Raw genomic sequence first — 12,249 nt, 5'->3', positions numbered from 1 at the left:
GGAATGTGGGGGAAATAAAAGGAAATTGGGGTGAAAGAGGAGCAGTTTTGCGGTGAAATAGGTGGAATTTATTTTGGGGGGAACTAGGAATTTTGGAGAAACCAAAGGGATTTGTACGAAACGGGATGAATATGAGGTGAAATGGGTGCAACTGAGGTGAAACAGAAGGAATTGAGGGTTGAAACAGAAGAAATTTGGGGGTTTCTCTGATAATTAAACGGGGGGGGAGGGAGGGGCTTTCCGTCTTATTTACCAAAACTAATGATTTCACAATATTTCGAGCAGAAAAGCGGCTGAAGAACGCCCCGCCCAGGCCACGCCCCTTTTCCACGTGGGGCGTGGCCTGGGAACGCCCCGCCCCACCGCGAGATGTAAACACGGCCTGGCCACGCCCCCTCCCCCGCCCAGCCAATCCCCGCGCCGCGCCCCCGCCCCCTCCCCGCCCGGCCAATCAGCGCTCGCCGCCCGTTTCAAGGCTCCCCAGGCCCCGCCCCCTCCGCGCGCCCGTCCCAAAATCCCGGCGCGAGCGGGCCGCGGCTGCCCCTCCCCCTCCCCGCCCGGCCCGGGGATCTCGAAACCGCCGCGGCCCCGTTTCCTCCGGTGGGCGCGCGCGGCCCCCCCGCCCCTCCCCCGCCCCGAGCGGGGACACCCCGCCCCTCCCCCCCGGGCGGAACGGCGGCGGGAGCGGCAGGTACGGGGGGGCGGGGGGAGGTGGTCACCGGGAGATGCACCGGGCAGCGCGGGTGTCCTCCCGCCGTGTCCCCCCGTCGCTGTCACCCTCCTGTTGATGTCGCCCTCCCTCCCTCCCTCCCTCCCCCCGCCACTCCCGGGGGCTGCAGGCGGTGCGGGGACACTGTGGGGCTGGGGTGTCCCCAAGCACCCCGCCCCCGGGGACACCGTGAGCGGGCGGTGACAGTGACAGCACGCCCCGGGAGCGGCCGGGGGATGGAGGGACCCGGGGGACGGGGGGACGGGAGGGCTGTCGGGGGATGGCCGGGGGGATCGGCGGCCGCAGCCCGGTTCAAGTAATCCAGGATAGGCTGTTCCAGCCCGGCCTGTTCCCGGTTACTTGTCCCGGGAGGTGGCTAGTGACGTCACGGAGGGGGGGACAAACGGGGGGAGCAGTCCCGTGGGGGGAGGGGAGCCAGAGCACCCACCCTGGGCCACCGGCTTCTCTCGGGTCCCGTGTCACCCCTCACCGCTGTCCCCCAACTCCTGCCACCTCCGTGTTCCCTCCACCGCCGTCCTACTGCCCTCATCTCCCCTTGTCGCCCCCAACTGCTGATCCCCCCCAGCCACCTGTTCCCTTGTCCCCACGTGCCCCTTGTCCCTCACCCCTCCCTGTGACTCACCCCATGTCCCTTGTGACCCGGGGGGTGTCAGGGACGGAATGGGGACACCCCACAGACCCAATCGGGTACCAGCTGTGCCCCCCCCGTGCCCCCCATTCTTCTCCCCCACATTGGGGTGCAGGGTCCTTGGGGTCAGAAGGGCCACTTTGTATGGATTTGTCATTAAACACCAGCAGGGGAGCGGGAGAGGGGGCAGGAGAAGGTTTGGGGGTGTTGGGGAGCAGTCCTTGTGGAGGGGGGGCACACCTGCCCAGGGGAGGGGGTGGGGGGGGTGGGTTTCCCCTCCTCCCCCCAAAAAAACACCTAAGCTAGTTCCTCTGCACCTTTATTCAGCCTCATCCTCCAAATTTTGGGGGAGGCTCACACTGCCCCCCAGGCTGGTGTGGGGGGTGATTTGTCCCCAGGGGTGCCAGCATGGGCTAACCCCCCCTGAGCCAAGTCCCTCAGGCTGGAGGGGCAGGGGGCTCTTGGGGGGACTCCTGGGGGGTTTCCTCCCCGCACTGGAAGCGCAGGAAGTCCCAGACCTGGAGTCCCCCCCTCTCCCGCAGGTACCGCCCCAGGGGGACCCCCGGCTCCAGGAGGGACCCCTGTGCCAGCAGCCGTGTCTCCGTGTCACCCCCCAGCTCGTCCTCGGGGGTCCCCAGGCTGGTGGGCGCCATTCCCACCACGTGCTGAGCCACTCTGCGCCCCAGCTCCTGCAGCTCGGGTGGAGGGGGGCCCTGGCCTGGCCCCCCACAGGCCACCAGCGCCCCATAGGTGCCCATGGCCACGGGGGGACCGGGGGGCACCCAGCCGTGAGCGTAGGTGGCCACAAAGCCCCCCGGGGCCCGCAGCCACCCGGCCCGGCGCAGCGCCAGGCGCTCGCCCAGGCGGCCTGTGGGGAGAGGGGGGTCATGGTCATGGTCATGGTCAGCACCCCAAAACGGGAGGGTGGTCATGAACCCTCACAGAGAGCAGAACTGTCTGAAAAGGGTCATGGACCACCCTGCCCCCCAGCCCAGAGCTCCCCAATGCACCTCCTGGGCCCCAGGACCACCCAGGGGTTCTGCCCCAGCCAGCAGCAGGACAGGGAAGGGACACTGGGGGCACTGGGGGCACTGGGGGCACAGGTTTTTGGGATACTGGGGGTGACAGCAGGGCAGTAGCAAGTCCCAGGGGTACTGACAGGCTTTGGGGTGCTTACTTGGCATCACTGGAGTTGAGGGGGTTTGGGACATACAGGAAAGGACGAGGGGGCAGACTGGGGTGTGCAGAGAAAGGGCACTGGGCAGACTGGGCAGTACTGGGAGAGACACTGAGGTTCACACTCACCCATAGCCAGTGCCAGGTGGTCACTCAGCAGGTCCCCGCTGTCCCCTGCCCGCAGCTGGGCCAGTTCATCCTCTCGCAGCAGGTGCTGGGGAGGAGGGGTCAGGGAGGCACCCCAAAACCCCCAGGGACCCACAAACCCTCCCCCAGCACCCCAAAACCCCCAGGGACCCACAAACCCTCCCCCAACACCCCAAAACCCCCAGGGACCCACAAACCCTCCCCCAGCACTCCAAAACCCCCACGGACCCACAAACTCTCTCCCAACACCCCAAAACCCTTGGCACCCCCAGCACCGCTGGCACAGCAACACTCCTGAACAACCCAACACCCTCTGCACTACCCCAACCCCCAAACGCCCCCAATATTCCCAAATCCCCCACAACCCCAAAGCTCCCCTGACACCTGACAATCCCCCCAGCACCCCTCCAGCCCCCCACCTTGGTGCCTGATGCCCCCTGGCAGTGCCCGAGCACTCCTCTCGCTGCCAGCTCCACCAGCTGCTGGAAGTCAGGGGTCCTTGCCACGAAATCCGTCTCGCAGTTCACCTGAGGGGACATGAGACACGTGTCTCCTGGGGACATGGAGACCCCCTGGGGAAAGTGGGATTTCCCCCCAGATCCGGTTACTCACCTCCACCATGACGGCGGCTGAGCCCTCGCTCAGGACCCCCACGAGTCCCTCCCGTGCCCGGCGACCCCCAGGGGCCACAGCTCTGGCCCAGCCCCGGCGGCGTGATTCTGCCTCGAGCCACGCCTCGGCCTGGGGGGACAAAGGGGACAGGACAGGGTCACCCCCATGTCCCTCCGTCACTGCCCCTCGCCTCCAGCCTCGGCACAGGGGGACATGGGGAGGACACAGAGCAGACCCCAACCCCGCAGCCCCCCAAGGGATGAGCCTGCTCTGTTCAGCTGCCCCAAGGACCCCCCAGAGTTCCCCCCAAGTTTCCCCCTACTCATCCCCCCTCTCCTGCCCTCCCCGGGGTCTTCATTCCCCCCTCCCCGGGTTTTGTGCCCCCACAGCTCTCCACCCACCCCGGTGCCTCCCTGGGTTGCCCTCCACCCCCCGCCCACTTCCCCCAGGACCCCCAAGTCCTGCCGCTGCCCCCCTCCACCTCCTCCTCGGTCCTGCGCCCACCACAGGTGACCCCCTGGTTCTTGTCCTCTCCCTGCCTCCCCCCAGCCCCCCGCACCTGCTGCAGGTCGCCCCCCGCCCGCTCCAGCGCCTCCCGGCAGCGCATCACCGGCTGTCCCGTCCGCGCCCGCAGCTCCCGCAGCTCCCGCAGCGCCGGCGGTGCCGCGCTGAACCAGCGGCTGGGGGCGGCCTGCGGGGAGAGCGGCGGTCAGCGGCACCGGGACCCCCGGAGCCGGGAGGGGGGGGAGCCGGGCCGGGGGAGGGGGCTGGGAGGGGTCCGGAGGGGTGGAGGATCTGGGGGGTCCCGGTTGGCGGGGAATGGAGATCCCGGGATGGGCTCGGGGAGGTCCCGGTGGGTGCGGAATGGGGATCCCGGGATGGGCTCGGGGAGGTCCCGGTGGGTGCGGAATGGGGATCCCGGGATGGGCTCGGGGGGGTCCCGGTTGGCGGGGGGAGCCCGGGGACTGTCCGGTACGGGGGGGTCACGGGGAAAGCGGCGGGAAGGCCCCGAGCGGTGCGGGGCGATGCTCCGGGATGGGGAGGTGGGGCTGGTGGGCTCCAGGGTGGGGGTCGCTCCGGCGGTCTCTCTCACCCTCGCCGCCCCCCCGAGCGCGCCCAGCGCCGCGCGCTGCATCCCGGCCTGCCTCGGCGCGCCACTGACGTCACGGCGCCGGAGCGGGTCAGAGCGCGGGGATTGGCTGTGCGTGTGTGACGTCATGCGATGTCAGAGCGGCGGGATTGGCTGGGGCGGGATTTGGGGAGGAGCGAGCCGAGCCGTCCGGTCCGAGATTTCGGGGTACAGAGACCCCCCGGCCCGAGTGACCCGCCGCCCTACAGACCCCCTTACAGAGCTCCCCCAGCCCTGACCGCCCCCTGAACACCCTAATTGACCCCCCGGCCCCTCTAAAGCCCCCCGACCCTTATAGAGACCCCACTGACCTTCTGCCAACCCTAGAGACCCTCCAGCCCTACAGACCTCTCCTGGTCCTTATAGAGCACCCCCAGTCCTGACCCATCCCTGCACAGCCCCATAAACCCCCCGGCCCCTTTAGAGCCCCCCGACCCTTATAGAGACCCCACTGACCTTCTGCCAACCCTAGAGACCCTCCAGCCTTGCCCAGCCGCCCCCCCCACCCAGCACCAAAACACACCCCACCCCAAACCCCTCCTGTCCCCCAAATCACACACAACCGGCTGAGCTGAGGACCTTTTAATCCCCGTCCGGAGCCCCCCAGCCCCCCGTGAGAGACCCCAGGATGGGGAGCGCCCCCCTCCCCTGATCCAGCGGGGCTCCCCCTCCCTCCCGGGGTGTCACCGCGTAGATCTCGATGTCACCCTCCGGCTCCCGCCGCAGCAGCTGCACCCGAAAGAAGGGGGGCAACATCTGGCGGAAGAAGTGGGAGGTCCCGGCGTCGCCCCCCCGCAGGCGGACGCTGAGCAGAGCCTGGGCGGGGGGGACAACGAGGTGCCGGAGGGTGCCCAGGAGGGGGGCGAAGGCTTGGGGGTCGTACACGATGTCGGAGCCCAGGACGAGGTGGAATTTGGGGGGGAAGTGGCGCTGGTCTCGCCCCCAGCGCAGCGCCCGCACCCGCGGCTCCCCCGCGCCCCCCGGGAAGTTGCGGCGCACGTTGTCCCGCAGCTGCGGCAGCGCCGCCGGACGGTCCGTGAGCGTCACCTCCGCCCCTGCACCGGGAGCGCGGCGGTCAGCGGGGAACCCTGTGGACCCCCTGAGTACCCCTGTGACCCCCAGACCCCAATAAACCCCGGGTCAGAGTGCGGGTGACCCCAAGATCCCAGTAAACCCCTCCCCACATCCCGAAAAACCCCGAGTCAGTGATGATCACCCCCACTGGACCTCCCCAGAGCCTCCCCGGAGCCCCCTGACCCCAATAAACCTTTCTAAAGTGGGGATTCACCACCCCTGGACTCCCCACATCCTAATAAACTCGAGAGCTGCTCACACCAGTTTCATATTCTGTATTGGGCAGGGCAATGGGGATCCCCCCAACCCATGGGTGCCCCCCAGCCCCACAGGTGTCCCCACCCTTTTCATAGGTGTCCCCCCAGCCCACAGATAACCCCCAACCACAAGGATGTTCCCCCCCAGCCCCAGAATTTTCTCCCCCAACCCCATGAATCCTCCCCGCCCCAGGCCTCCCCGGTCCCCCCGCACCCAGCATGGCAGCGAAGATGCCCACGATGCCAGTCCCGGCCCCCAGCTCCAAAACCCGCCGCCCCGCCAGCTGCAGGTTCTGCTCCCCCAGGAAGCGGCACAGCGACAGGGCCTGGAGGGGACAGAGAGGGACTGGGGGGGGCAACACTGCGGGGCACCCAGGAGTCCCCCTGACCGGGGATCCGTAGGGACAACGCCCAACCCCAGACCATCCACACGAAGTCACATCCCTCCACCGCGATGTCACAACCCCTCCGTTGTCCCCGGGACTTTCCTCACCCCGCCCGGTACTCCCGGTTCTCCCGGGGTCTCCCATCGCTCATCCCTCCCGGTACCCTTGGGATATCGAGTGTGTCTCCCTCGGGATCCCCTGCCACCCCATCATCCCGTGTCCCCCTCGCCATCACTCCCAGTACCGCCGGGATGTCACCTCCCTCTCTCCCGGTGTCCTCGACATCCCCCTACCCTCGGGATCTCCCTGCTTTCCCCATCACCCGGTGTTCCCCGGTGTCCCCCGGGATGTCACCCACAGCCCTCCCCAGCGCCCCACCCCCGGTGTCCCCCGGTGCGCTCACCGCCTCCCAGACAGCCCCGGCCAGCCCGAGCCGCGGCCCGTGGTGCTCGGCGATGCGCAGGACTCTCCCGCACAGCCGGAACCGCCGCTGCTCCGGGAAGAACTCGGCGAACAGCGCGGGGTCTCGGGGGAACACAGCCCGCAGCGCCGCTTCTCCTTCTTGCTCTTCTTCCTCTTCCTTTTCCTTTTCCTCTTCCCCTTCCTCTTCCTCTTCCCCTTCCCCTTTCTCTTCCTCCTCCTCCCGCCCCCCCCCGCCGCCCACGTGGCTCCCGGGCGCCGCCATGGTGGAAGGGGCGTGGCCAGGCCGAGCCCCCGAACCTGATTGGTCAGTGCTAGTGAAGCCACGCCCCTTCTAGGGTTGATGGGGCCACGCCCACGGCACCCGCTTGGTCCCCAGGTGGTCTGGTGTCCCCCGATGTCCCGTGATGTCCCCTGATGTCCCCTCCCCCATCCCGGTGTCCCCAGTGCCACCTGCCCCATGCTGGTGTCCGCGGCTGGGTCCTCGTGTCCCCTGCTCCATCCTCAGGTCCCTCCCAGTGTCACCTGTCCTGTCCTGGTGTCCCCTGCTCCATCTCTGGTGTCCCCAGGCCAGTCCCCGCAGTGTTTCTTGCCCATTCCAGTGTCCCCTTTCTCCTCCCCAGCACCCCTGGGCTCGGCCCTGGTGTCCCCTGCCTCATCCTGGTGTCCTCTCTCCCATCCCAATGTCCCCTGCTCTGTCCCCAATGTCCCCAGGCCAGCCGTGGTCACCCCCAGTCCCAGCCCCTTTCCTGCCCCATCCCTGCTGTCCCCTGTCTCCCCATCCGTGTCCCCAGTGTCACCCCACACCCAGCCCTGTCCCCATCTCACCCCAGCAGTCCCTCCAGGGATTCCTCCCGATGCCACCACCTGTCCCTTCCCTGTTCCTGTCACTGTCCCATCAACACCAGTGCCACCAGTATCACCACAGACCTTGATCCCATTGTCCTTGGTCCGGGTGGCCTTAGCCCTGTGTGCCTCACCTTGTCCTTGGTCCCTGTTGTCCATGTCCCTGCTCGTGCCCGTGTCCCTAATCCCGGTGTCCCTGGCCCTGGTGGCCTTGGCCATGATGTCCCTGGTCGTGTGTCCCTGTCCTTGGTGTCCCTGTGTCCCTCATGTTCCTTTATGCACTTCTTGGCTTTGCTGTCCCCAGACCCCTGTCCCCCTCTGTCCCCCTGTGTCCCCATGTCCCTCACCTGTGTCGCCCTGCCCCAGCTCACCCCAGTGTCCCTGTCCCACTCTCCCTGGCCGGGGAAGGGGACACGGTGCCAGCCTTCCTCCAGTGCCACCCCCCATCCCCGTGCCACCCCTCCCAGGTCGCACCCTCCCCCTCCAACGCCATCTATCTCCCCCTCGTGCCCTCCCAGTGTCCCAGCCCCGTTCCCGGTGCCCCCCGAGCTGCCCGCGATCACCGGGATCACCGGGATAACGAGTAACCGGAGGGGGAAGGGGTGACCCCGGGGGAGTAATGAACAACCCGAGCGCTCGGGTTCCCCCCGGCCCCGCTCGGGACCCCCCGGGCAGCCGCGTCACCGCCTGCGTCACCGGGTTAATGGTGGCCCTGGTGTCCCCCGGGGGTCAGCGCTGGGTCAGGGCGCCCTGGGGGGGTCGGGGCGCCCTGGGGGGCTGCGGGAGGAGGCGATCCCTGAGTCCCCCCGCCTCTTCCCCGCCCCGGCGCTCCCCGCCCGGCGCCGCCCGCGCCGTTCCTGGAAGCCCGGACGGGACGGGACGGGACGGGACGGGACGGTCTGGCCCCACATTGCTCAACCCCCAACACCCCCCGGCCCTCCCCACAGCCCCGGGGGTTTCCAGACATCGCCCCCGGCTTGGCCGCAGCCGAATTCCCCAAACGGCCCCGAGCGGGAAGAGCCCGGGGAGGGGAGGGGAGGGACGGAACTGGGAGCACTGGGGGTGCTGGGAGCACTGGGGGGGACTGGGGTGGTTGTGGGGTACTGGAGAGACTGGGGATTGGGGGAACTTGGGGACACTGTAGGGACTGAGGACAGTGGGGGGTGCTGGGAGGACTGGGGGGCATTGGGGGCACTGGGGGGACTGGAGGGATAGGACACTGGCAGGGACTGGGGAGACTTGGGGACAATGGCAGGAGAGGTGAAGTAGGGGCATGGGGGAACTGGGAGCACTGGAGAGCACTGGGGGTCACTGGTGGGACTGGCGGCACGGGGAGACTGTGGGGGGACTGGGAATACTGGGGGCACTGGGGGGCACTCGTAGTGCTGGCGGGACTAGGAGCACTGGGGGTCACTGGGAAGCACTGGGGAGCACTGAGAGTGCCAGGCTGGGTGTTATGGGGGCGCTGAGAGGCACTGGGGGGCACTGGGAGCACTGAGAAGCACTGGGGGGCGCTAGGAGCACTGGGGGGCATTGGAGGCACTGGGAAGCACTGGGAGCACTGGGCCGACAGGGGGCGCTGTGAACTCGGGCAGGCCGCGCCGCGCTGGCAGGTTGCCTGTGATGTCACATTCCCGCGCCGCACCCTGACGTCACAGCGCCGCGCCGCACGGTGCTGCCATGGCGGCGGCGGAGGAGGAGGCCGCGGTTCTGCCGCAGAAGCGCTACTATCGGCAGCGCGCGCACTCGAACCCGCTGGCTGACCACACCCTGCGGTAGTGAGTGCGGGGACCCCCGGGAGCCGCCCGGTACCCATCCGGAACCCCCCCGGTGACACCGGCCCGGTCCCGGGGCTGCCCAGCGCCCCGCCGGCACAGCCCGGCCCGGGATCCCGGCATGGCCCCGCCGGTAACCTGACCGCCCCAGGAACTACCGGGCTGGAGCCCCCTCACCCCCCATCCCCTCCCGGTCACACCGACCGAGGGGGGACTACACCCCCCACTTCCCCCGCCCTTTGTGTCCCCCCCGGTGTCCCTCCCGGTGTCCCCCCGGTGTCCCCCCCGGTGTTCCCGCTCCGGTTCCCGGCCGGTAACAGCCCCGCGGTGCCCGCAGCCCGCCCCGCCCTCAGGACATGGACTGGGCCTCGCTGTTCCCGACCTTTTTCCCGCCCGACGCGCCCCCGGGGAGCGCTCCGGCCCGCGTGGAGTTCGCAGACGTTGGGTGCGGCTACGGGGGGCTGCTGGGTGAGCACGGCGGGCCGCGGGGGCTGCGGGCTGAGGGTGGGCAGGGGGCCGGAGGGGCGCTGGCAGGGGGGCGGTGGGGTGCCGCGGGGTGTGACCGCCCTGTCCCGCCCTGTCCCGCAGTGGCGCTGGCCGAGCGCTTCCCGCAGACGCTGTCGCTGGGGCTGGAGCTGCGGGGCAAGGTGGCCGCGTTCACCCGCGCCAGGATCCGGGCGCTGCGGGCGGCTCAGCCCGGCCGCTTCGGGAACGTGGCGTGCGTGAGGGGAAACGCCATGAAACACCTGCCGCACTTCTTCCGCAGGGCGCAGGTGAGACAGGGACCCCAAAACTCGGGACCTCTCCGGGATCCCCAAAACCCGGGACCTCTCCGGGATCCCCAAAACCCGGGACCTCTCCGGGATCCCCAAAACCCGGGACCTCTCTGGGATCCCCTAAAACCCACACCACCACCCTCAACACCCCCTGAAACTTCTGTGTCTTCTGAACCTGCCCTGAGACTTGCCCCAAATCCTTGGGAACCCCTGAAACACTGACCCAGTTGAGACCCCCGGGACACCCTAAAACGCCCTGATCACCCCTGAATACCCCTTAACCCTCAGCACCCCTCTGGGACCCTCTTAGCACCCCACAGCATCCCTGGAACCCCCGTGAGGACCCTCAGGACCACCACCCTCCAGTGCCTCCCCATGGCACCCCCAAGCCCCCCTGCTGTCCCCCTTGCCCTGAGCCAACCTGCACTCACCTCGTGGGGTTTGGGGGTCTGGGAGGAGCAGTGCCAGTGGGGTGCTGACCCCCTGACCCTCCGTTGCCCCCCAGCTCTCCAAGCTGTTCTTCCTGTTCCCTGACCCTCACTTCAAGCGCACGAAGCACAAGTGGAGGATCATCAGCCCTGCCATGCTGGCAGAGTACGGCTATGTGCTGCGCCCCGGGGTGAGTCCCCAAACCCCCGGGGGTCCCCAAAACCCCCTGACCCACCCCAGAGCCCCCTGACACCCCTGGGGCTCCCCCCTGTTTCCCTGCACTGCTGGCAGAGTACTGCACCCCTGGGGAGTCCCTGCTCACCCCCCTGAGGTCCCCAATTCCCCCTGTCATCCCCCGGGGGTCCCCAATTCCCCCTGTCACCCCCCGGGGGTCCTCAATTCCCCCTGACCTCCCCAGCACTCCCAGGGATCTCCAAATTCCCCTGGAATCCTCAGGGATTATTGGGGAGAGGGGGATCCAGCCCTTCTGGGATTGGGTTTTTTGGGGTGTCACCGAGGTTACAGGGTGTCCCAAAGTACACACAGTGCAGGGGAAATGTTTTGGGGTGTCCCTGGTTTTGCAGTTCCCCCAAGGCCTGGTGTGGCCCCAGGGGTGGCTGGGGTGTCACGGTGTTTTTGGGGTGCCCAGGGCTTGGTGTACACGGTGACAGATGTGCCTGAGCTGCACCAGTGGATGCTGCAGCATTTTGGGGAGCACCCCCTGTTTGAGCCCCTGCCCCCCGCCCAGCTGGTGAGAGCAACTGGGGGCACTGGGACAACTGGGGGGCAACTGGGGGATGTTGAGGAGCATGGCAGGACACTGTGATTGAGTGGGGGAAACTGGGGGCTAATGGGGGGACACTGGGGGATGTGGGGGAGCACTGGGGGGCAACTGGGGGCACAGGAGTGTATGGGGGAATATTAGGGGCACTGGGGGTTATGGGGTGACACTGGGTGTTAATGGGGGGCACTGAGGCACAGTGGGGTGGCACTGGGGTACAATGGAGGGGCAGTGTGGGGCTCACTGGGGTGTCCCTGACGCCCCTGTGCTGTCCCCGGGATGTCCCCTGTGTCACCCCCTGTGCACCCCCAGGCCGCAGACCCGCTGGTGCCACTGCTGCCTTCGGTGACAGAGGAGGGACAGAGGGCCCAGCGGGCGGGGCGCCCCCCCTGCACCGCCGTGTTCCGCCGCCGCCCCGACCCCCCCCCGGGGGGACCCTGACCTGGGGGGGCTGGACCCCTCCCTCGCACAGCTCCTTTTGTAATAAAATGTAAAAAATTTGGGGACAAAGCCTGGTTTTTCTGAACTCCCCCAAACCCTCCCTTGGAGGGGGGGTGGGTCACACGCCCCTCCCCCACCCCACGGAGGCTGCCGGGAATTGTCCCCTCCCAATTGTCCCCTCCCACCGCCCAGTGATGAAGTTCCTGCCTCAGTTTCCCCATCGCAGAAAGCCCCGGGGCGGTGGGGGACGCAGTGACAAACACACACATCCGGGGGTTTTCCGGCAGCCCCGCCCGGCCCGGCCGGTGGTGCAAGGCGGAAATTCCCGGGAATCCGGTACTGGGGCGGGGGGGGACAGCCGTGTGTCCCTCCGTGCTCCCGAAGGGACCTGCGGTGGGACTAACCCCGCCCGCGGGACCGGGGCCGCCGCTGGAGCCGCGAGTGGCACTGTGGGGACAGGACACCCCCGGAATGTCCCCTCGGGGGTGCTGGGTCCGTGTGTCGCCGGGGGGTCTCTGGGGGTCCCGGAGCCATGCGCGCCCCCGTTCTGCGCTCGCGTGTGCGCGCTTTGGGGGGCGGGGCCGCGCTGCCGCTCCGTGCGCGCTGATTGGCCCGGAGAGCTCGATATGCAAATCACGGCCG

The 12,249-nt window shown here is 68.4% G+C and overlaps 3 protein-coding genes across 3 annotated transcripts; 1 reads left to right on the top strand and 2 right to left on the bottom strand.

Annotated features, from left to right (window-relative positions):
• Positions 1 to 1,661: 1,661 nt before the first annotated feature.
• LOC146420590 (elongation factor Ts, mitochondrial-like) lies at positions 1,662 to 4,482 on the bottom strand. Its single transcript, XM_085048106.1, has 6 exons — positions 4,387 to 4,482; positions 3,853 to 3,984; positions 3,294 to 3,422; positions 3,101 to 3,208; positions 2,664 to 2,748; positions 1,662 to 2,226 (listed from the first exon to the last, which is right to left on the bottom strand). Exons 1-6 carry the CDS (start codon positions 4,426 to 4,428, stop codon positions 1,796 to 1,798), a joined length of 927 nt encoding a protein of 308 aa, XP_084904232.1. The 5' UTR covers positions 4,429 to 4,482; the 3' UTR covers positions 1,662 to 1,795.
• A 517-nt stretch (positions 4,483 to 4,999) lies between these two features.
• On the bottom strand, positions 5,000 to 6,850 carry LOC146420589 (EEF1A lysine methyltransferase 3-like). The gene is made up of 3 exons (XM_085048107.1): positions 6,543 to 6,850; positions 5,968 to 6,079; positions 5,000 to 5,477 (listed from the first exon to the last, which is right to left on the bottom strand). The coding sequence occupies exons 1-3, from the start codon at positions 6,822 to 6,824 to the stop codon at positions 5,005 to 5,007; spliced, it is 867 nt and encodes a 288-aa protein (XP_084904233.1). The 5' UTR covers positions 6,825 to 6,850; the 3' UTR covers positions 5,000 to 5,004.
• A 2,127-nt stretch (positions 6,851 to 8,977) lies between these two features.
• On the top strand, positions 8,978 to 11,676 carry LOC146420588 (tRNA (guanine-N(7)-)-methyltransferase-like). The gene is made up of 6 exons (XM_085048109.1): positions 8,978 to 9,183; positions 9,518 to 9,648; positions 9,769 to 9,953; positions 10,462 to 10,575; positions 11,035 to 11,136; positions 11,479 to 11,676. The coding sequence occupies exons 1-6, from the start codon at positions 9,086 to 9,088 to the stop codon at positions 11,605 to 11,607; spliced, it is 759 nt and encodes a 252-aa protein (XP_084904235.1). The 5' UTR covers positions 8,978 to 9,085; the 3' UTR covers positions 11,608 to 11,676.
• Positions 11,677 to 12,249: the final 573 nt, after the last annotated feature.

This window comes from Lichenostomus cassidix, unplaced genomic scaffold, assembly GCF_008360975.1.
Source record: "Lichenostomus cassidix isolate B80296 unplaced genomic scaffold, HeHo_3.0 HiC_scaffold_749, whole genome shotgun sequence".
NCBI classification, from domain to species: Eukaryota; Metazoa; Chordata; class Aves; order Passeriformes; family Meliphagidae; genus Lichenostomus; species Lichenostomus cassidix.
Note: the sequence above shows the minus strand (reverse complement) of the source record. Positions and strands in the feature narration are given on the sequence as shown.